This window comes from Mesoplodon densirostris, chromosome 7 (genome assembly GCF_025265405.1).
Source record: "Mesoplodon densirostris isolate mMesDen1 chromosome 7, mMesDen1 primary haplotype, whole genome shotgun sequence".
NCBI classification, from domain to species: domain Eukaryota; kingdom Metazoa; phylum Chordata; class Mammalia; order Artiodactyla; family Ziphiidae; genus Mesoplodon; species Mesoplodon densirostris.
This window is the reverse complement of record NC_082667.1, coordinates 106,966,330-106,988,464: the sequence shown is the minus strand read 5'-3', so window position 1 is coordinate 106,988,464 and position 22,135 is coordinate 106,966,330. Positions and strand designations below refer to the sequence as shown.

Below are 22,135 nucleotides of genomic sequence, written 5' to 3'. Positions count from 1 at the left end.
GATGAGCCCCAACAAGCTGGGCAGTCAAGCCCAGCTACCTCGTGACTGGGACCCAGGGGGCCGGGGAGAGATCTCGGAGGAGGCTCCTGGTACCCCATGAGGAGGACCCAGGGGAGAAACAACAACCGGGGTAGGAAAAGACCTAGGAGCTGACTCCCTTATGCTGGAGTGAGATACTAGCTTCTATGGACGCCTCTCAGACATTTATGGAGCACCTGCCGTTGCCAGGCGCCCTGCCGGGAGGTGAGAAAACCATGATAAGACAGCTGTGAGCCCGCACACTGGTGTAGCTCACACCTTGGTGAGAAGCACAGACACTAAACAAATAATTAGACAAGTAACAACTTAATTACACCTGTGATCACTGCCACCACGGAGCACGTGTGCTGGGAGGGCCTTGAGCAAGGGACAGCTCTGAGGTGGAGCATCAGGGAGCCTTCCATGGGGAGGGGCTGTCCTGAAAGGTGGGAAGGAGGAGGGGGTGAGCCAGGACGGGCCCTGAGCCCAGGCGGAAGGCCTGGGCCTTGCTGGGAGTCAGGACACTGGAAGCCCAGGGGCGGGAGCAGGTGGTCTCTCTGCCGGTCGTGGGTGGATCTGACGGCAGGAAATGGAATGGGCGGGCGTGCCAGGGTAGCTTCTGTTTGCTGTGAGGTGGGAGGCGATGCCTGGCCCAGGAGCAGCATCACCAGCTCACCAGCTTCAGGTTGGGCCCCTGACAGCCCTCGAGACAGTGCCCACCATCCTGGCTCCAGCTGGGTGGAGCCAGACACAGCCAGAGAATGGGAGAGAGATTTACCCGAGCTGTTCCACCCTTTCTAAGGAAACCTGGGCAATTCTTGCCAGAGATAACCTAAGTTCTGCTGCCGAGCTGCCCCTGTGGAACTTCAGGCTGGACCAGGGTGGCTCGCCAGGCCTGGCACCTGGGGGTGGCGTCAGTGTGTGGCCTCTCCTCCCCCCAGGCCACCACAGGCAGGTTTCCCCACTAGCCTAGGTCTCTTACAGCAGTCCAGATCTGTCCCCAGCCCACAGCAGCACTCAGGTTCCGGGGGTGGGTGCGGCCGCCACGGGGAGAGTCTCACTCCTGAGCTCGTGGAGCCTAGGAATTCCTGGGAGCTGGACCCTGCCCGAGCCCCAGAGGATCCCACGCCAACAGCTGCAAAAAAGCAACCCGTATCTCTTCCAGCTGCTGCTGCCTGAGCCAGACCCACGCCTCACCACCCAGCTCCCCTGCGCGGGACGCCGGGAAAGATGCTCAGGGCGAGGAGAGGGATGCTCACCCTAGCCTCACAGCTCAGTCTCCCCTGTTCTCCTCTCCAACATCCCCCTCCACTCCTCCTCTACCCCTCATCCCACGGATCCTTCCCCACCTCCCCAGCCCCCGGCCGGGCAGCCTTTCCAGGTAAGACGTGACTGTGCCCGTCAGTCCACCACACCAGCCTTCCCAAGGTCTGGGCCCAGAAGGCTCTCGAGGCTGCCTGACCCAGGGCTCCGGGAACCCCTGCTGAGGCCACCCTCCTGGGTTCCGTAAGTGAGGCCTCATTCGGTGACTCTTCTCCTTTTTCCTTTGGAGAAAGAAGGAACTCGGGGCTTCTCCCTACCGTTTCCCCTCCCACCCTTCTTTCCCAGAGCGGCCTGAGGAGCTGGGGAGGGGCCCAGACCCAAGTCACAGCCTGGACCTTTGTCTGGAGGCGCAGACCTGAGTCACCAGGGTCGTGGGGAGGAGCCCCTTACCCCTCACTCCCAATTCCCACCCAACTCCAGCAAGCTGCTTTTGAAATGCAAATGAGAAGCGCTTCCCCCGCCCCCCCTCTTCTTGCTCATTGAAATGCTTCAAGTCTCAGAAAAGAGGGAAAAGTGATGTGTTTAAGACAGCAGTGTCTCACCCGCCATCGGGCCCGATAAGGGATTGTTCAATTTTAATTAGACAATTTGATTCCTTTAAATGCCAACCTCTCGGGGGAAGCAGCACCAGGGAAACAGGTTGCTTGAGTTTATACGGCACCAAGCGTTCCTTGCCCCGCTCCTCCCGGTGCCCCAGAGTTTCGCTGCCGGATGGAGTCACAACCAGAGAATGGAATCCTCTCCTCTCTCCTCCCGACCACCCAGCTCTCCTCCAGGGTCCCAGGTGCCCTAACAGATTGACCCTTTTCGCCCCACCCCACCCAGCTAGGGACCAGGGACCGGCCTCCCAGTCCCTCCTAGGAGAAAATACCAGTTCGGGGTGTCAGCCTCGAACTGTGAGCTCCAGAGGAGTTTCTCTCTTCCAACACACTTGTGAGAAGCTGTTTCTGTTTACAGGCTGGGGATGGGCCACCCTCCTCCCAGCTGCAATATCTGCCTCATCCCCCATCCCCTGTGCAGCGGCTGGTCTGAGCACGGTGGGCTGCTGGCCTGGGCCGCCTCCGTGGGCCAGCTCAGCCCCAGGTGGCTGTCTGGGCTCACACAGCACTCCTCAACTTGAGAGCTAGCTACTTTTCAAATTAGAGCACACACAGAAAATGCTAACAGTTGGAAAGCAAGTAGGGTAATGGCAGAGGCACTGGGGGCTGGACACACCTGGGCACACACTCCACTTGCCCCGATAACCCCATACAACTCCATCATCCCAGACAGCTCGTGAGGGAGCTCTGTTGCGTAGGCTCTGAAGAGAGCAGGTGTCACAGCAGGCTAGAGCTGGGCGGGCCATTAGGGAGAACTGGATGGAGGGCTACTGACCACCAGCGTGGATGATTCTGGAAGATCTTTCAGTAGGTCTTTGCCCTTCTGCGTGGAGGCAGGGCAATGTGTCCTGGAGACACGCGAGGCCCAGGTGATTTCTGGCACCCACACAGATGGAGTTTCCCTGTGCTTCCGGCTCCCTCCACTTTCCCACATGCCAGGGCAGCTGAGAAAGGAGAGCCTAGGTGGCCCCAGAGCATGCCTGGATCCTCATCTGGGAACCTCTGCTGGTGGAGCTGGGGTGGGGAGCAGCAGCTGCCCCACTTTGCTGCCCAGGGAAGGTGAGGGTGGTACTCAGGGGGAGAGGCAGCCGCTCCGTGAGTGAGGCCTGCATCTGCAGGGCTCTTTGTCAGCTCAGGCTGCCTTCATAAAACACCCTAGACTGGGTGGCTTGAACAAGAGAAATTTATTTTCTCCTAGTTCTGGAGGCTGGAAGTCTGAGATCAGGGTGCTAGGACGGTCAGGTTCTGGTGAGCTCTCCTTTCCTGGCTCTCTGATGGCTTCTCCTCACTGTGTGCTCCTATGGCAGGGAGAAGATCAAGTTCTCTAGTGTCTCTGCTTATAAGGGCAGTCATCTGATCGTGAGGACCCTGCCTTCATGACCTCCTCCTGACCAAAGGCCCCATCTCCAAAGAACATCACATTGAGGGTTAGGACTTCATTCAAATCTTGCAGGGACACAATTCAGTCCACAGCAGCAGGCTCAGATCATCCATCCCTCTCCGAGGTGATAGGACCCGGTAGCTAACCCCCTAAGATCTTAGAAATGGCTGTGACTATGCATGTGTTTGGAGCTCACTAAATGACATTGACCGGGGACTGAGATTTGGAGCTTTTACGCACGAGGCAGGAGCCACCTGGGAGGAAGGTGGAGGTGGCATGTGGAGGTTGGGGAGCAAGTTGATCATATTTTCATGACCCCAAATCAAAATGCTTGTTCTCACAAAAGAAATTTTTTCTGTGATATGTGATCTTATTTATCTGAGGTCTTTTAACTGCAAGAATAATTCTTGGGTCATACATTTAGCCAATTCTCCTTCTTTAAAAAGATCAAGACATTCGGACCATCCTGGCAAATCCAGGGTGCCAGCTGTTGGGCGGCATTTCCCACCTACAGCAGCCCCAGAGTAGGCACCGATCTCACCTGGCTTCTCCAGATCCGGGACCAGGCCAGATTTACCTAGAGCCCTCCCCTTCCCTGACAGGCACAGCCTCTGACACAGATGGAGAAGTCTGGGGTGCAGGGCAGGGGCAGGGATCTGAGGGGTCCTCCGGGTGCCCTTGGAGTGAGAAAGACCATAGCCTGACCTCTCCTTTGTGCTTTCTTCTGACTGATGCCCCTTAGAGCCCTGGGCAGAAGGAAAAGAGGAGGGGCTGGGGCTGGAACAGGGGGAGCCTGGGGACCAGTAGGTTTTCTCAGGCCTCCTGAGAAAATGCCAGCAGAGAAATGCCAGGAGGTCACTATCTTTTATCCATCCCAAGATGCATATCCTCTCTAACATTCTGATGTCTCTGAAATCAGAACGCATTTTCACAATCAACCCCATCTTAAAGCAGTATCGGAGTTAGATGGCATTTTTTCTTTCCTAGGGGTACCTCAGACAATGGTGCATCTTCCATTTAATTCTGTCTTCAAGCCTAAGAAATATGGCAGTTGGTATTAGAGTCTCTGGTTAGAGCAGGTGGCCTGGGAAAGCTGACTCTCTTCCAGGCCAGCTGCGACCCCATCCCGAGGGTCTCCCAGATTCATCCTGCAACCACGGCCCAGGAATACACTGCGTCTTTTCTTCCCTTCACTCCTTCCCAAGGGCTCGATTGCTGCATCTTGGAATCCTTCTCCCTTTGTCTAGACCCGTAAAAGTCTACAGACTTTTCAAGGATAAGCGGTAGGAGGCAACAGGGTGTCACAGGAGGAGCCCAGCAGGACCTGTGACCCTGATGGGCTGCATTTGGACAGCGCCTGTCACTTCATCTCCAGGAGCCTCAGGCTTGTTGTCTAACTGCTTGTTTCACTGAATTATTTAGCCTGGTTTGGTTTTGCCATGAGGGTTCACCTGTGCCGGCCACATACGCATCATCTTACTTAATCCTCACAACAGTCATTGCTCTCCCTATTTTACAGATGGGAAAACTGAGGCTCAGGAAGGCCAACTAATCTGGCCAACACTCCCGAGCTAGTAAGGCTAGAGTTGGGATTTAACCCAGGTGTTTTGGTCTTCAGCTCCTATGTTATATTAGTGTCTCCTATGCCAGGGTACCCCATCTGTGGAGGTGGGTTTGCTGACACCCGAATCCCGGATCAGCCTGAGAGCTAGCCAGGCAGGCCCTGTGGGTGAGAGGTGTCAGCCCCAACTCGGAAGTACCCAGGAGAAGCTGGAGCTCACCCTGGGCTCTGGTTAATAGAGTCTACAGGTATTTAGGCATATTCCATCTTTTCTCATTTTTTCTACAATGTAATTATATTACATTTGTATCAGCAAAAAGCAGCAAGAACAATTGAGGATAAATGCTCAGTTTGACAATTAAATGCACGAGGCCTTTCCAGCCTTGGTGAGCCTTGCTTTGCAGAGTAACCAGCAGCGCAGAGGAACAAGTGCTAACCTCCAGCCACCACCCCCTCCCCCTCCCCCAACCAGCAACGCTCACATTTGCCATCGAAACTGTACCCATAGTGTAAGTCTCAGCTGAAGTTCTCCCCTCTCCAGGAAGCCTTCCATGAACACTCTGGCTGTGCCCATGCGCACATGCTCTCTGGTGTCTGAGTATCCCTGTATCCCCAATAGATTTCCTGTGTGCTGCCCTCCTCCTCAGTCTGCTTTCTGGGGACCAACATGTAACACCCATGATATTCTTGGGCTGCATCTTTCTTTGGTCACTTGCTGATCTGATGGGTTTTGTTAACAGTTACATTTCAAGTGTGGAGGGGTTTTCTTCCCAGTTGGACTCACAGAGGCTTTGATTCAATTCTGCAAACAGCTGTTAAACACTTACTGCCTGCAAATCACAGCATTAGGAGTCGCAAGAGAAAAATAAGAGAGTATGCTTTTTTGTTTATTCCACGAATAAGATGAGGCATGAGCAAGACACGGTGTAATCCTTGAAATGTTTACACCCCAGTGAACAAAACAGACACACAAATGGGAAATGTTCCAGAATGGAACCATGAGACAATGCCTTGGGAGCCCTGAGGAAGATGGGAGATGGTCCAGCCAGCAGGACTTGGGATGGATTCCAGGGCAGGAGGATTCTGAGCAAGGTTTGCTTTGAAAGATGGGTAGGGATTGGCCAGTAGGGGCAAGGGAAAAAAAGTTTTCCAGACACTTTTCTGATTTGTAGAGTGGAGATAAGAATTACAAGCCTTCGAGGTTATTTTGAGGATACATGAGATACTATATCAAAAAGAAAAAAGAAAAAAACTTGGCAAACTATCATCTCCTTTGCAAGCAGATGAAGCTGTCATCACAGGGCATGGTCAGGATCCTGCTGCAGAAACAGTAGTCTGGTTGAGCATGGAGAATGGGTGGGGTGGGGGAGACAGGGTGCTGAGAATCTCCATCAGATGCTCCCGGCCCTACCCAGAGAGGGACTAAAGAGGTGGGAGGAGGGGCAGAGAGGAACAGGCAGGAGCCTGGGGGAGGAGAGTGTGTCTCCGAGTCTTCAGGCCCCTGACTGTGCATGGCGCAATGCTTTATGCCCAGCAAGCTCAGTAGATGCTGATTGAGCAAATGAATGGCAGGACCAGCCCCTGCTGCCTGATCAATACATACATGCAGGTCTCCCTCTGTGTGCTCCAAATGGGAAAAGGTACCAGCGGGCTTTGCCCAGTGCAGCATCAGTATGACATCGTGCTTCACTACTGCGGAACTGGAAGACTTGCTGCATGGTGGCATTCCACATCACCCCACATGGAATTAGGCGTTTTGTTTGCTCTAAGGGGCTCCAGAGTGGTGGTGCTGGGTTGGACATCATCTGTACTCCTCTGCTGAGAGCTGGCGGAGCAGATATGTCAGGGATGAGGGTGTACAGGTGGGCAGACCCTTCTCTGGCGTCCCCTCTGACCCATTGCGGCTGGTGTGCCCTCCTCCCTGATTTGGACATGGTACCATGTTCAAATCGAATGGCATACATTGCTGGATTTCAAATCCATTTGGGTAGCAAAGCACTTGGAAGTCGTGGGGCTTTGTGTGGAATGCCTTGAAATACTGATCATTTAGTTCCATTGTGTGAAGGAGGAACACTTTTGTTAGCAGGAAAGCCAACTATATTATATGTGCATTATGTTTCAATCACAACTGAAACACAGGCTGTCAAGCTCATCAGTGCCCACTGCCTCTGAGCCCCTCTGCTTTCTTTTCTCAGTGAGCAGCATCACCAAGCCTCCAAGAGCGCAGTGCAGAAGTCTGGAGTTATCCTCGTCTCCTTTCTCTCCCTGCCTGCCCCCTCCCCTCTCCCACCCCACATCTATCCAATGACCAAATTCCATGAAATTGACTTCCAAGTTAGCTAGTGACTCTGAACACGCCTCTCCATGCTCATTCCCATGCCTTCATTCAGCAGATCACCATCTCACCCGAATTACAGTCACAACCTCACTTACCGCTAACAACCCCTCTGCACTGCACAGCCAGCGACCTGGGCAAAGCAGCAATCCAATGGAGTCATTCCTCTGCACCTGGGCTTCCAGGGGCTCTTGTAAGCTCCAAGGGGCTTACAAGACCCATTCTGGCCCAAGAACGGCCCTCCAGTTGAATTTTCCCCAGCTTCATCAGCATGCCCTACATTTTTAGCCGAACAGAATTATTTGCTGTTTGGGACCATGTTGTGTTCTCTCTGGCTGGAACATCTCCCCTGCACTCAGTTGCCTGGTTAACTCCTTCTACTTCATCTCTGATGAAGCCTCCTTCGGGAAGTGTTTCCCCCCTGAGGTGAGACGCCCATTCCTCAGGGCTCTCCGTGCACAAATGTGGAACCTCATCAGCTCTTCCTTGGGTTCCTGCAGCTGGTCCGGCCACCCCACTGAGTGGCACACTTCCGTTCTCTACGCAGCAGTCAGACTCTTCTCTCTGAAAGGCAAATCTGATCATGTGGCTCCTGCTGCCCTTAGGGTCAAGTCTAAACTCCTAGAGTGAATTACAAGGCCCTCTGTGGTGGAGCCTTTTGCAGCCTCCAGTTCAGCCCATCCCAAGCCCTCTGTGCTCCAGCTGTCCCGAATCTCCCGCCGGCCCTCCAACATGGCACCTACTCTCCAGCTCTGAAATTTGCTTACCTGCTTCCTATATGTGGACCCTTCCCCTGGCTCCCAGCTCTTTACCTGACTGCATCCTGTAGGTGTCGGACATCACTTCCTCAGGAAAGCCTTCTTTGAATCCCTAAACGAGGTTGTGTCTCTCTCCCCATTCCGTTTCCCTAGCGCCTACCACCCATAGATTTAATTGCTTGGTTAATTGGCTATTGTTTCTTTTAGAATGTGAGCTGGAGCACTATGTATATTTTGTTCCTGACTATGTTTCTAGCATTATATAGAACAATGTTCAATAAACATTTATAGAATTAAGAATGAATGAATGCATATTTCTAGTCTTACCACTAGAAGCTGAACTCCTCACTAGCTTGTGTGGGGCATGGGATGCACTTAATTTTTTGTTGAATAAATGCGTGAATGAATGATCAGCTCTTTTCAAGATCATTTATTTTATTATAGTTAAAAAATTGTACTTTCTCATTTGTTTTACCATCTGCAAGAACTTGCTAGCAGAAGAGTGGCAGCAGCCCCCAATGTTTTAAAAAGATTTGGGGGGCCTCCCCGGCGGCGCAGTGGTTGAGAGTCCGCCTGCCGATGCAGGGGACACGGGTTCGTGCCCCGGTCCAGGAGGATCCCACATGCCGCGGAGCGGCTGGGCCCGTGAGCCATGGCCTCTGAGCCTGCGCGTCCGGAGCCTGTGCTCCGCAACGGGAGAGGCCACAACAGTGAGAGGCCTGCGTACCGCAAAAAAGTAAAAAAATAAAAAAGATTTGGGGATGCAAACCTTAAATCCTGAGGCTGGAGAATTCTCTTCTAACCTCCCCTGGTAGGTTTTAGCCCCGGAGCCCTCTGTGGGTGGCAGTATGCTTCGGGAGGCCCTCCTGTTGATGCCCTGTGTCCGTTTCTCCTGGCCAGAGCCTGGCTACCCAGTGGCCCCGCTGCTCCCATGGATCCGCTGAACCTGTCCTGGTACGATGACGATCTGGAGAGCCGGAACTGGAGCCGGCCCTTCAATGGGTCTGAAGGGAAAGCCGACAGGCCCCAGTACAACTACTACGCTATGCTGCTCACCCTGCTCATCTTCGTCATCGTCTTCGGCAACGTGCTGGTGTGCATGGCTGTGTCCCGCGAGAAGGCGCTTCAGACCACCACCAACTACCTGATCGTCAGCCTCGCTGTGGCCGACCTCCTGGTGGCCACGCTCGTCATGCCCTGGGTGGTCTACCTGGAGGTAGGTCTGGGCCCCTGCCATGCTCGGGCGCCTTCCCCGGGAGAGTCCAGGCTCCTCACCGGCTCCCTCCAAGCGTGAGTCTTCTCGGGTGGGCCCTTCCTCCACTCTGGGCTCAGTCTTATGAAATGGGTAGATCGTCTCCTTAACAATCCCGACTACCAGTTATAAGGCGCTTAGTAAGTGCCAGGCCTCGCATTAGTCCTTCACATACAGCATCTCTGCACCGAGCCCTCACAGCATCTTCTGGATGGTGAGCCAGATGGTCAGTTAGGTGACTTCTCCAGCCTCACACAGCGGCTGGAATTCAGGCCTCAGAGTTGGTTCATTAGGTCGTGTTGAGAATGGGAGTCATTGACAAGGATCCCTGAGGACGGCAGAGGCTCGTGCTCCCGGGCCTGAAATCTTCATCCTTCTCTCCCCGCTTCAGAATGCGGGCTGTTGCTCCACGCTCTCCTCCCTGCCCTCCCCGCTCCTCTGTGTGTCCTAGGCTGTGTCTGGGACCTCCAGCTCAAGGCCACTGTGAACTGTGCTGTACCCCCTTTCCTTGGGAAGGACCACATGGTGACACATTGCTCGGCCGGGAACAGAGCCCAGCCCCGAGCCCGGAATAGTGAGTAGGCAGCCCCTGCTGTGGGCCAGGCACTGCCGGGCATTCCACAGACACAGACTCAGCAAACACTCGTGCTGATTCTGACTCGATATCATTCTTCTCACTTTAAGGAAGAGGAAACAGAAGCTTTGAGAAGTTGCCTGTCTTTACCTGGATCACACAGCAAAGGGGGAAATCACTGAGAAGTCCTGAAGTGGGGACCCACCTCCAGGAGGACACTTTCCAGAGCTGGCAGGCAGATGAGGGAGGGCCTGGGGGATCTGGGTGGGCACAGGCTGGATCCTGCCACTTTCTCTGCCCTGGGTTCTGGAGTGGAGTCTGGATTCAAGGGAAGCTGACCAGGCATTCAGGAAAAAGCCAATGCCAAGGTCACTAAGATGTCTGAGCTGTTACCTCCCCGCCCCGGACAAGAGGGGAATTTACCTGTGCCGTAGAGACAAGCCCCTGCCTGGGAGGGAAGGCTTCCACCTTTCAAAGAAAACATGAAACCTTTGTAGGTTTGAGCAGAGGAGACATCTACGAGAAGAAGCGGAGGTGGGGAGGAGAGGCTGGTCTTACGGTCTCCACGTCCCCAGGGGCTCCTGTTGTCACTACCACACGGGCCCCCATGGAGCTCTGGGCCATCACATCACTCCCTTGGTTTCCTTTAGCACGGCTCAGACAGGCTGGAACTTTCAAAAGGACCGGAATGTTAAGAGACAACCAACAAGAAACAAACAATAGATACAATACAACCTAAAAGCATACAGGCGCCACCGGCCAGCCGTCCAATTATTCCATGACCACACGTTTGTGGAGACCCCTAGACTCTGTCCATCCCACATCCTGTCTGAGGGCCTCTCCCTGAGGAACCCTTTCTTGATTCTTACACTTGTTCCCTGCCTGCTCCCTTGAAAAGGAGGTTCCCAGACCGCAGACCATCAGGTAAAAAATGATGTGTATCTGGCCAAGCAAATAACCTCTCTGCGCCTGGTTTCCTCATCTGGAAATGAAGATAATCACAGTGCTCATGTCATAGCATTGTTTGAGAATCACATGCGTTAATATATGAGAAGTGCTTAGAATGGCAGCAGGCATATAGTAAGCACCGTGTAAAAGTAGTCATGACAACGGTGATGAAGATGAAGGTGCTGATAGGTAGCCACACCTCTGCACATTGAAGGACCCTCCCCATGCCCAGGCAAAGAGGTGCCCTCTTCCAGAGGGAGGCTTGCTCTGCCCAGGACTCTGGGTGTGGGATCTGGGGCTTCCAGACCCACCACCCCTACCCAGAGCCTCTAAGGGAGAGCCACATCTGTGCTTTAGGGCTCCTAGGAATCTATAGGTTCTCGACACACATATTTTAAACATACCTGTTGACATTATTTTAAAGGTGAAGCTCGGTGTTTCAGGGGAGGGTGAAGAATGGCATCTCAGAGGGCGGTGCTCAAACTCTCCCATTAAACAAGAGCTGGACAGTGGGCCCTGCGACATTGTCTCGGGTACTTATTGTCCCTAGAGCATGTCCCAAGTGGAGTCTCCCCCTATCTCAACATCCTGTTAAAGTATCCTCCCAACCATATACTGTACCCTCTCCAGAGACAATCTCGTTGTCCAGAATTTTCCATCCTGTTCCATTTCCAGGGATGTTAAATGCCTCTGATAGCCTGCCATGTTGGCATCTGGCTAGGTGGGGCTGGATGTGCATCATTTATTCTGCTCAGTATATGGGAAGCATGCTGGTTTTGGAGTGAGAGAACCAGGTTCAATTCCTGACCCTACCACGAAAATGAGACAAGAGAGCCAGGGCCTGCTTGTCTGCATAGGCCATTTTGGCCTCACAAGCCTTTGAGGGGAGGCTTTGCCTCATGAATTTTCCAGAAGAGCAGATGCAATTGAGAAGGTGGGCAGACTCAGATCCCCGTTCTTGACTCACTCAGTCAACAGGTATGAGCACGTCTGCGTCCTGCCCCATTCCTAGGGCTGGGCTCTAAGGCCTCGGCAGGGCCATTATAGTGCAGCCCAATGGAGATGACAAGGGAGCAGCCTCCACAGGAAATGTGGGAGCACAACGGGGCGGGGAGCACAGGACCCTGGAGGCATTGGGGAAGTCTCGCAGGTAGAAGTGATGCTTTCAGAAGAATTATCCAGGAGAGGAGCAAGGCACTTGCATTCCAGGCAGAGAAAAAAGTGTGCAAAGCCCCAGAGTGGGGTGTAGGGGCAGGGGCGTAGCTGGCTGGAGGTTTTGAGGAGCAGTGGCCTCCGAGGTTTGCTGTCACATTCCATAGAAATGAGTGTAAAGTGTTTGGAACCGTGGCTGACACATGTGTACAAGTTATTGTTAGGATTTAGCCAAGGCAGCTTGAGGCCCATCCCACCGGTCTCATTCTGTGCAAGAATATTGAGGAATGTTGTCCAAAGGTGCAGAGGAAACAGCCCTGAAGTGGGACTAGTATACCTGGGGGATGGTGCTCCCTCTGTTACTAAATTATCAGGTGATCTTGGGCAAGTCCTTTTTCTCCCTGACCCCAAGTTAGTCTACCCTTGCAGTTACCATCTCTCCTATCCCACTTCGTGTTTATCTAGTACTTTTTACATAATCATCTCCTCCTTTGACAAGCTAGATTGTCCCTTCCAAGGCAGCTCAGGAGAGAGCATAGGGTGTGCTGCCCAAAGAGCTTGCTTCAAATTCCAGCCCTGCTGCATACTAGCTGGGTGTACTCCTGAGCTTCATTCCCTCACCCAAGAATGGGCATAAGCAATCCCCTCTTGTACAAGCTTTAAGCACAATAAATGAGATAAAGTACGTGCCCACAGGAGATGCTCTATAAACAGTGGCTGTCAACACACTTTCTTGAGCCTTTGATCCAGAAGCCCCTAACTGCGTTCTAGAGCAGCTGCTCCTGGTACCTCGGAGGAAGCCCCGCCTTCTTCTGTCCTCCAGGAAGGCTGTTGGCAGGCAGGGATTGAGAGCTCCCTGCAGACTGTGTCAGGATTGTTCACCACTGTGCCCCAGAGTCTAGGACAGAGCCAGACGCATAGTAAGTTGTCCAGTAAGTGTCTGCAGAAAAGAAGGCAAGGCGGACGGGAGGAAGCAGGCAGGATGGAGAAGGCGGCCCTGATATCTCAGACCTAGATCCCCAGGGGAATGAGAGCAGTGTGGAAATACTAGTCCTAGGAGGGCGTCAAGGTGGAGCACAGACCATGTGGGCCCGGGACCCTCTCAGTAGTGTCTTAAAGGTAGACTCTGTTGATGCCAGGGAAGCCCCTTCTATCCCCGTCCACCTGTGCCCACCTCCCTGGTCCCCGGATATCCAGCTCCAGCTCACCTGGCCAGCGTGGCAACACGAGAGGTCTCCTGTCTTCTGGGAAAAGCTGCAGTTTCCTCCAAGCGGTTCCCATCACTGTGCTTAAATGCCAGCGATTGGTTTTATGCCTGAGAGCAGCTAAGAGGGCAGTGCGGAGAGTGAGCATTATAATTAGCCCTGCTGCCCTGCTGTGCCCCACAGAGTGGGTCCTGCCCTGCTCCCGTCACTGGGAGGGGCTTTCCCGCTCCCCTTGTCTCCGATAGGTAGTAGTGCACATCGTAGCTCCCTGTCCTGGCTCTGTCTTCAGGGATGGGGCCTGCTCCAACCTTCCACGGCCGCCAGGGCCAGCCTGCTGTGTGAGTGTGTGTGCCTGTGTGTGTAAATGGGAGGTGTCGGGGTGTGGGTGTGCATGGGGGGTAGGGATGTGTGTGTCTGTCAGGGGCGGGAAGAGGGGTGCAAAACGCTCTTGCCGAGAGCTGGGCTCCTCATTTTACACTGAAGCAGGGATGTGTCATTACACACCTTCCCCAGCCCGTCCTGCTCTTCTGAAAGCTCTAGTCCAGGCTTGCCTTCTTTAATCTCTAAGTGTAACAAGGAGCAGAAACGACTTCACTGCTTCATAGTCACTGTCTTCACCATTGCTCTTAACAGACACTTACTGGGTCCCAACTCTGTGCCATACGCCAAGGAGCAGCCTGGCTCCCCTAGAAACCTGGGCCAGGGCAGGGCAGAAGCCGAGCTGAAAGGCCTTAGGGGAGTCACTGCACTTTTCTGAGGTTCGCTTTTCTCACTGGTAACATGAGGATCACAGGGTGTTCACACAAACGTTTTACAGGTGAGGGTTCAAAGCTGAGGCACTTGAGTAATTTGGTCATCTTTCTTCTAGCAAACTTCTTGGTACAAAGTGGCCTTATGTGTCTAAGAGAAGGGGCCAGGGCAAGGGCCTCAGACACCTGTGGGTACAGCTCCCCATGGCTGCCCCTCTCCTCCCACGGCCAGAGCCCCACGAGACCCCCACTGAGCTCATGGCCCAACCTGCCCCGGGACACCGAGCTACAGTGCCTGAGCCAATCTCCTCTACTGTCCACCCATTATGTTGCTTTGTCCTAGGTGGTGGGCGAGTGGAAATTCAGCAGGATTCACTGTGACATCTTTGTCACTCTGGATGTCATGATGTGCACAGCAAGCATCCTGAACCTGTGTGCCATCAGCATTGACAGGTGAGCCCAGCCAGGATGGGAGAGGTGACCTAGACCGTTCACTTCTTGGGCTGCCCCACTGCTTCTGCAGGGTCAGGCTCTGTCCATGATGCTATACGGCTGGCTGTGTGCCTGTGAGTCCACGTGTTTGTGTGTGCATGTGTGCATGTACACGTGCACACATGAGTGTGTGCATGTGTGTGGGAGAGGACAGACCCCCTAAAGGGAGACTGTCTATGGACAGTGATGCTACAAAGAATACCCAGACAGAGGAGAAAGCTCCTGACCTGACTGAAGCCCTAGCCCTATCACTTCTTACTTACATGACCTTGGGCAGATTGCGGATATTTTCAGAACCCTAGTTTCATTGTCTAGAAACCAAGCATGATGACCCCTGCCCACGTGCGGGTCTCATATCTGGTTGTGCGGTTTGCGTCCAGCACAGGGCACAAGGCCAAGGGGGCCCAGGCTCTGCCCACCTGGCTAAGCTCTATCCCCAGAGCCTTTTACTAATTTGCACACATGGGCCACATGGGCTCCCAGAGGCCCTGGGTCTACACCCTTTGCTGGATTCTTGGAAGATGAATGGAACTAATGTCTCAGAAGTGCTGGGTAGGGCGATGTGTGGCATCATAAACAATTACAATTGTTATTATTTTCTGCTGAATGAGACCTAACCTTGCTCTGAGGGTCCTGGCTACCAATCCATCAACAAACACTTCTACCCACCATGGGCCCCAGCACAGGTGCAGGGGGTACAGTTTCAAAGGTGCAAAGACCCAGGCCATGGCCCCTCAAAAAGCCTAAAATCCAAGCAGGGAGACTGGAGTGGCAGATACGGTCCAGGATTGAATGGTAGCTGGTCAGTCATCAAACACTTGATTGGCAGTCACCAACTGTCCTTGCTGTCTGAGTTGGGGGCAGGAGGGTTGAGTTAGAGTAAACAGGAGGTGGACCAACTTTCCATCCTCCCAAAGTGGGGTGTCTCTGTTGTGCCACTGTTGTGGAGTGAGTGGTCCCTGGGCCTGCACCCCAGACTCAAGGTTCCTGCCCCGCACCCTCACAGGTACACAGCCGTGGCCATGCCCATGCTCTACAACACGCGCTACAGCTCCAAGCGCCGAGTCACCGTCATGATCAGCGTCGTCTGGGTCCTGTCCTTCACCATCTCCTGCCCACTGCTCTTTGGACTCAACAACGCAGGTGAGTCCCGCCTCTGGTTGCCTGGGGCTCAGCTGGCCCCAGCCTTGGCCCTGTGCAGGACCTTGAGGGAGCTGAACCCTGGTGCAGACATGGGTGGTGACCCATCAGGAGCCTGTTCGCCACCTCGGACTGAGGCCAGGCTGAGTCTCCTGGGCCAAGCCCGACTCCAAGGTGTACCTGGTAAGGTCAGAGAGGAACAATGGCCTGGGGCACAAGGGAGCTGGGTGAGGAGTGGGGATAATGCTTCAGGAGGATGCCTGGCCACTTTCAACTTTGTTTGAATTGAAGCAGACCAGACAGCCTTGCAAGATGCATGTGTGTGCCTGTCTGTGTGTGTGCACACAGGGTAGGAGGCTGCTGGGCCTCCATCACCCCTGATAATAGTGTTTGCATAATGAAGCTGCAGCCTCCGGGCCGGCCAATCCCAGACCAGGCCTGAGCAACCTGGAGCAGGAAAGGTAGAAACAAGTAGGGGGCTAGCTCGCTGTGACGGTGTCCTGTGCAAGGCAGTCAGGAGCGCCTCCGCCAGAAGAGGCACAGCGCCCATCAGGGAGATAGATGACACCAGTGTGCCTCCAGAGACCATCACCGGACAGGACACAAGGAAGCCTTGAAAGCATGCGGTTCAAGATTTAAGTGTCATGGGAATTCCAAGAAGCAGGAATAGGGCTAAACGTGCTTGGATTAATCTGGAAAGGCCCTGGGAGAGAGGATAGACATCTGCTAGATCTGGAAGGGAACGTGGAAAGACATTGGAACCCAGGTGAGTTCAGCAAAGAGGACCAAGGCATCTTGTCCCTAAAATTCAAAGGTCTCAGACCTCCCGCCAATCCACAGGAGAGGCTAAAATAATAGGTTACTCTTCTAACGTTTTCTTCCATCATTTTGTCCCCAAAACTGTGGCTCCACTTGTGTGCTCATGGATGACAAAACTAATGACCAAGTAACGAGGGGATATTAATGGAAACACTTGGAAACAGTCATCACAGCTTAGCTTTCTGGTCATGGTTCTTTTTAATACTCTGATTTATGCTGCACGTTTATTTACATCTAACGTTTCCAGGCCGCCTTAGGCATCTAGTCATATTCTCGGTAACTGGGAAGGCACTGTGGCCCGGGGGGCCTGCCGACACACCCACCCGGGGCTCTCCTCCCCCCCAGACCAGAACGAATGCATCATCGCCAACCCCGCCTTCGTGGTCTACTCCTCCATCGTCTCCTTCTACGTGCCCTTCCTCGTTACCCTGCTGGTCTACATCAAGATCTACATCGTCCTCCGCAGGCGGCGCAAGCGGGTCAACACTAAGCGCAGCAGCCGGGCTTTCAGGGCCAACCTGAAGGCCCCACTCAAGGTCCCGAGATCCCCTCCCCCGATGTCCCTGCCTAACCGTGACCCAGGGGTGCATGGGGTCCAGTCTGGAGGAGCTCCGAGGAGCTGGGCACTGGCAGATTTCGAAGGCTGGGGTCTCAGTGGGCGACTTGAATCTTCAGGGGGCGGAGGTGGGGAGGGGGCGGAGACCACCTGGGAGGAGAGGACTTTGCAAGGAGACCACTGTCTGAACCCAACAGCTGCTGGAACTCCACGTCTTTGCGGTCCTCCCTCTCTCCTTCCCTCACGCTGGCCCTTCTGTCTCCCTTTCTGTCCCTCCGAGGCCTCCATCCCATCTCCTTTATCTCCCATGCTCTGTTCTCTTCTGTTCAAACCTCCTTCAACCTCACCTGCTCTCGCCTACATCCCTCCTCTGCCTCCCTTTCTTTTCCATACTTGTGTCTTGTGACTTCTTCCCTCCGCTCAGCCCTCCCTGAGAAAGACGGTATGTGGGCACAGAAGGAACAAGAGCTTTGGGCTTAGACACATCAGGTTCAAATCTTGGCACCACCACTTTTTTGCTGAGTGACCTTGGGCAAGTTGCTTAACTTCTCTGAGCCTGTTTCCTCATCTGTTAAACGTGAATCAAAATACAGATCTCACAGGGTGGTCTTGAGGATTTTGTGTGAGAGGGATTGAGCATGCCTAGTAGGGTGCCAGATCCTTAGCAGGTGCCACATAAAAGTCAGGGTCCTGTTGTCCCTCATCCTGCCCACCTCTTCCCATCACAGTGCCTCACCCTTGCCTCGATTGCCTCCTCAGGCCCCCACCCTCCTAATCTCTGCCCTCCTCTGAGCTCCTGTGCCCAGTCTGACTATGCTGCATTGGGATTGTGTCCCCAGCCCCCTCCCCGTCATGACCCATGTGCTGGCTCACTCCACAGGGCAACTGCACTCACCCTGAGGACATGAAACTCTGCACCGTTATCATGAAGTCTAATGGGAGTTTCCCTGTGAACAGGCGGAGAGTGGTAAGTGTCCAGGTCAGGGACCTGGAGCCTGGTCTCTGCCTCTAGGGAAATGCACCTGCCATAATTCTCGAAGACCTCACCAGCTGGTCAAAGGGATAAGCACCTCCCAGGATCCCCCACTTTGTTTCAGCTGAGGCCAGGCTTACCACACACACTCATAAGCAGGCATGGAGCAAGACAGCTCAATTCTGCAAGGCACAGAGAGGGACCCCTAGCACAAGGAAATGGCTGGGAGAAAGGACTTGGCCCTATAACAATAACAATAATAATAATGGCTATGACTATTAACTGAGCACCTACCATCTTCCTAGTATCTCATCAAATCCTCACGGCGACCCTGAGAGGTTAAGTCTTCTCGATCTTATGGATCTTCATTTTATAGAAGAGAAAGAGAGGCTCAGAGAGGTTAGGTAACTCACCCAGACCAAACAGCGAGTGAGAGAGTGAGTAGTTGAGTCCAGACCTAAGTGACTCTCTGAAATCCATGCCCGTGTTCTTTCTACTTGCATACGCTGCCTTACAGACAGGCAGGTTCTGGGGCTGGAGGCTGGGAGCTGGGGGAGGAGGGAGCAGAGTGGGCATGGGGCTCACAGTAAAGTGCAGCCTGTAAGTAGAGCCCAGAGATGCGGAATCCCAGCAGACCCCAGGGTCTGCTCAGTGACTGGAGCCGCAGGGTCCAAGCAGCAGATGTCCCATCCCCTGGGGTGAGAAGAGGCTGGGCCAGGGAACCCACAGAGAACTGCACACCAAGTCCAGGTCAGGTGTCCTCAGGAAGCAGGGCCCCTGCTCTTCACTTGAACGTTCACTGTTCACCTGCAAGGGCAGGGCTCCAGGCAACCGTGTGAGATAGGGGCCGAGACAGGCACCCAGGATCGGGGCACCTGGGCACGCAGTGAGGCTGCGTTTCAGAAGCTCAGGCCGAGACCCTAAGGCCTGGAATAAGGGAGCATGAGGAAGGACCTGAGGCCAGGGCCCTCAAGATCAGCCCAGCGAGCAAGATGTGGGGACCCAGGGGTCCACCCCTCGGCCCCTGCCTCAATCTACCAGAAGAAATGGAGCTCACCTGTGAGTGCGGGTACAGGGGCCTCGGGTCAGCCTGACAGCCCCTGTTTCAGCCTGGCAGGAAGAACAGGGTTGCGCTCATGCAATTACAACATGAGGTCCTGGAGGCAGGCACTGAGCGCCCATCAGTAACTTAGTCCCGGCAGCCAGCTGGCGCCTGGCACTTAGCTGGCACTCAGCGAGTGTTGCTCAGTTCATAAAAGAGAAGTGCCTAGGTACAAAGCCCCCATAGAATGGTGGTGGGGTCGCTGAGGCTGCCTGGGGATTGCTCTGCAAAGGGGGCCAGGGGTGACCTGGCAGGTGGGGACTGCCTTGGGCCCTGGGTCCTGCACCCAGACAGTCCCTACCTCCCAGTGATCATCCCCCTTGCCTCGCTGGCAGAGTGACCCTGTGGTGCTTGTAGGAGTCTCCACAGGGGGATCATGAAGGTCTGGGTGGGGCTGGGTGAGGCCAGAGGGGCCGGGTGAGGCTGGGTGGCTATGGCTGAGAACTTGCCTGGCTCTACCCAGAGCTCTCTGCCTCTGTGCAGGAGGCTGCCCGCCGAGCCCAGGAACTGGAAATGGAGATGCTCTCCAGCACCAGTCCGCCCGAGAGGACCCGGTACAGCCCCATCGCACCCAGCCACCACCAGCTGACCCTCCCCGACGCACCCCACCACGGCCTCCACAGCACACCTGACAGCCCTACCAAACCAGAGAAGAACGGACATGCCAAAGACCACCCCAAGATTGCCAGGATCTTTGAGATCCAGTCCATGCCCAATGGCAAAACCCGGACCTCTCTCAAGACCATGAGCCGCAGGAAGCTCTCCCAGCAGAAGGAGAAGAAAGCCACCCAGATGCTCGCCATTGTTCTCGGTGAGTCGGCCCCAGCTGCTGGACACAGCCCGCCTCTGCCCAGCCCTGGCTGAGAAATGGACCCATCGCTGTAGGTCCCATTGCTTACCATTGCTCCCTAATCATGGCTGGTAGGTCACAGGACTGGCACTTTTCAGGCACAGGTCAAGCCCACTGACATATCTGACTGGGTAGATTCTATAAGTATGCTCATTTTCAAGATGTGGAAACTGAGGTTCAGAGAGCTTTTGTGACTTGATCAAAGAGGATACATGATTTCAACTCAGGCAGTCCCACTTCAGAATCTGAACTTGACCAGTTTACCATAATGACTCCCAGAACCTCGTGAACCTGGGTAGGTCATTTCTCTCTCTCATCTCCCCATCAGTAGAGAGTAGGTTACTTTTCAGGGTTTGTCGTGGTCATCAAATGATACACGGTGGTGAAAGCATTTTACAAACTACAAAGCCGTACACACAAGCGTTGTTAATATCACTGTTGTTGAAGCATCAGGAAATTCACTTGCCTCAACCAAGACCCGGTGGGACCAAAGCTGTGAACAATAAACGGGGCTGTGAGGGGGCCCCCGATCTAAATGAGAGTGAGTGAGACAAGGCTTTAGAATAAATTCTCGGAGAAAACCAGATAATAAAGGTCAAGCATCAAGGGCTGGACTGATATGGGTGATGGGGACAGGATGGAGGGACTGATGTGTCTCTGCCTTCCGGGCAGCACCCAGGGTAGTTGTGACATCCACCCACACCCACCATCCCTTTGGCCTCCCAACAGTCCTATGACACGAGAAGGACAGGTGTCACTATTCTGGTTTTACAAGTGAGAGCTCGCGGTCATAGCAGGTTAGGGGACCAACCCGTGATCACGCGGCTGGGAGAGGCGGAGTGGGCTCCAGCCGGGGCCTCGGCTCCAGTCCTGGGGGTCTCTGCTTTGCGGCCCTGCCCTGCCCAGGCACTGCTCCATCCCCAGGGAATTCCCGTGTGCCCGTGTGGCATTCTGTGCAGACGGTGCCTCCCCACGGAGTGTCCCACCAAGCAGGAGGTCCTGAGTTAGGCAGGCAGAGAGGTGGGCAGGAGGTCGGACTCGTGACAGCCTTGTGTCACCAGGCGGGGATTAGCAAGGGGTGTCCACCAAGGGCTGGGGAAGCTGGGGGAAAGTGTAGCAAGAGCCTGGCCACTTGGGGACCTTGATAGACCGGAGTTCAGATCTCGGCTTTGCCACCAAGAGTGGAGTGGCCTTGCACACATCACAGAGCTGTCCCGAGCCTCGGTTTCCCGCCTTCCTCGTGGGGATGCCAAGAGGACTAAGCGGCTGGGCATCCAGCTCTCCCTCTGGCCCCAACTGCGCGTTCCCCACGGCAGGGAACAAACTCTCCGCTCCCAGCTTCTGCAGAAGGTCGTCTCAAAGACAACAAGGAAGTAGAGTAGATACATGCATTTCTACCAGCTGACCTGTGTCAGGCTGTTACGTGTTCGGATTTGTTCAAGCCCTTTATCCTCCCCTACGAGGTGGGTATCATTATATACACTGCACAGGCAGGAAAACGAGGCTGAGGGAGGTGAGGTGACTGCAAACTGGGGTCAGAGGCAGGTCCGGCATCCAAGACCGCGGCTCCCGCTGCGGTGCTCTTGCAGCCTTGGTGCCTGGGCGGGGCCTGAAGCACGCGATCCAGGTCCTCCCCCCTGCCCCACCGGTGCAGCCTCCGCGGCCCCGGGCACCCCTGACTGCCCCCCTCTCCCCCAGGCGTGTTCATCATCTGCTGGCTTCCCTTCTTCATCACCCACATCCTGAACATACACTGTGACTGCAACATCCCGCCCGTCCTGTACAGCGCCTTCACGTGGCTGGGCTATGTCAACAGCGCCGTGAACCCCATCATCTACACCACCTTCAACGTTGAGTTCCGCAAGGCCTTCCTGAAGATCCTACACTGCTGACCCAGCTGCCCACCTGCACAGCATCCTGCTTCCCAACCCCCTGCCCAGCGGCCCTGCCTCGGGCCCTGGGAGCCGTGGGCAGGGTGACGCGGGGCAGACTCGGCCTTCTCCTCGCCTGCAGGCCCTGCGGCGTTAGCTTGGCTCCAGGGCCCTCACTGCCCGCACACCCTCGCTCTGCCAGGGCAGTGCTAGAGAGCCAGGCACGGTGCCAGCCCTCGGGCCGGACCCCTGGCTTAGAGGCAGCTCACGGAGCCCCCTCCCACTTCCAGAGCCTCTCTCCTTGGCACCAAAGACACAGCCGCCTTCTCTGACCTTTCTCTGGGGCTCTGGGGTTGCTGGGCCAGTGTCAAAGCTCAGAGGCCATGCTGGCCTGGTCTTCACCGGCCTGTGCTGGAGCGGGCAGTGGGGAGCGATGGACAGTTCACACCCCCCAAGGCCTATACCAGGGAAGCCAGA

At 54.7% G+C, this 22,135-nt stretch overlaps 1 protein-coding gene across 2 annotated transcripts; it reads left to right on the top strand.

Annotated features, from left to right (window-relative positions):
* Nucleotides 1-8,879: 8,879 nt before the first annotated feature.
* DRD2 (dopamine receptor D2) lies at nt 8,880-21,679 on the top strand. 2 transcript variants are annotated; one of them, XM_060104179.1, is made up of 7 exons: nt 8,880-9,191; nt 14,199-14,308; nt 15,354-15,490; nt 16,652-16,842; nt 17,743-17,829; nt 19,421-19,748; nt 21,486-21,679. In XM_060104179.1, the coding sequence occupies exons 1-7, from the start codon at nt 8,907-8,909 to the stop codon at nt 21,677-21,679; spliced, it is 1,332 nt and encodes a 443-aa protein (XP_059960162.1). In that variant the 5' UTR covers nt 8,880-8,906. The 2 variants fall into 2 exon arrangements, with proteins under 2 accessions (XP_059960162.1, XP_059960161.1); XM_060104178.1 differs by lacking the exon at nt 17,743-17,829 and having other exon boundaries at nt 8,907-9,191.
* Nucleotides 21,680-22,135: the final 456 nt, after the last annotated feature.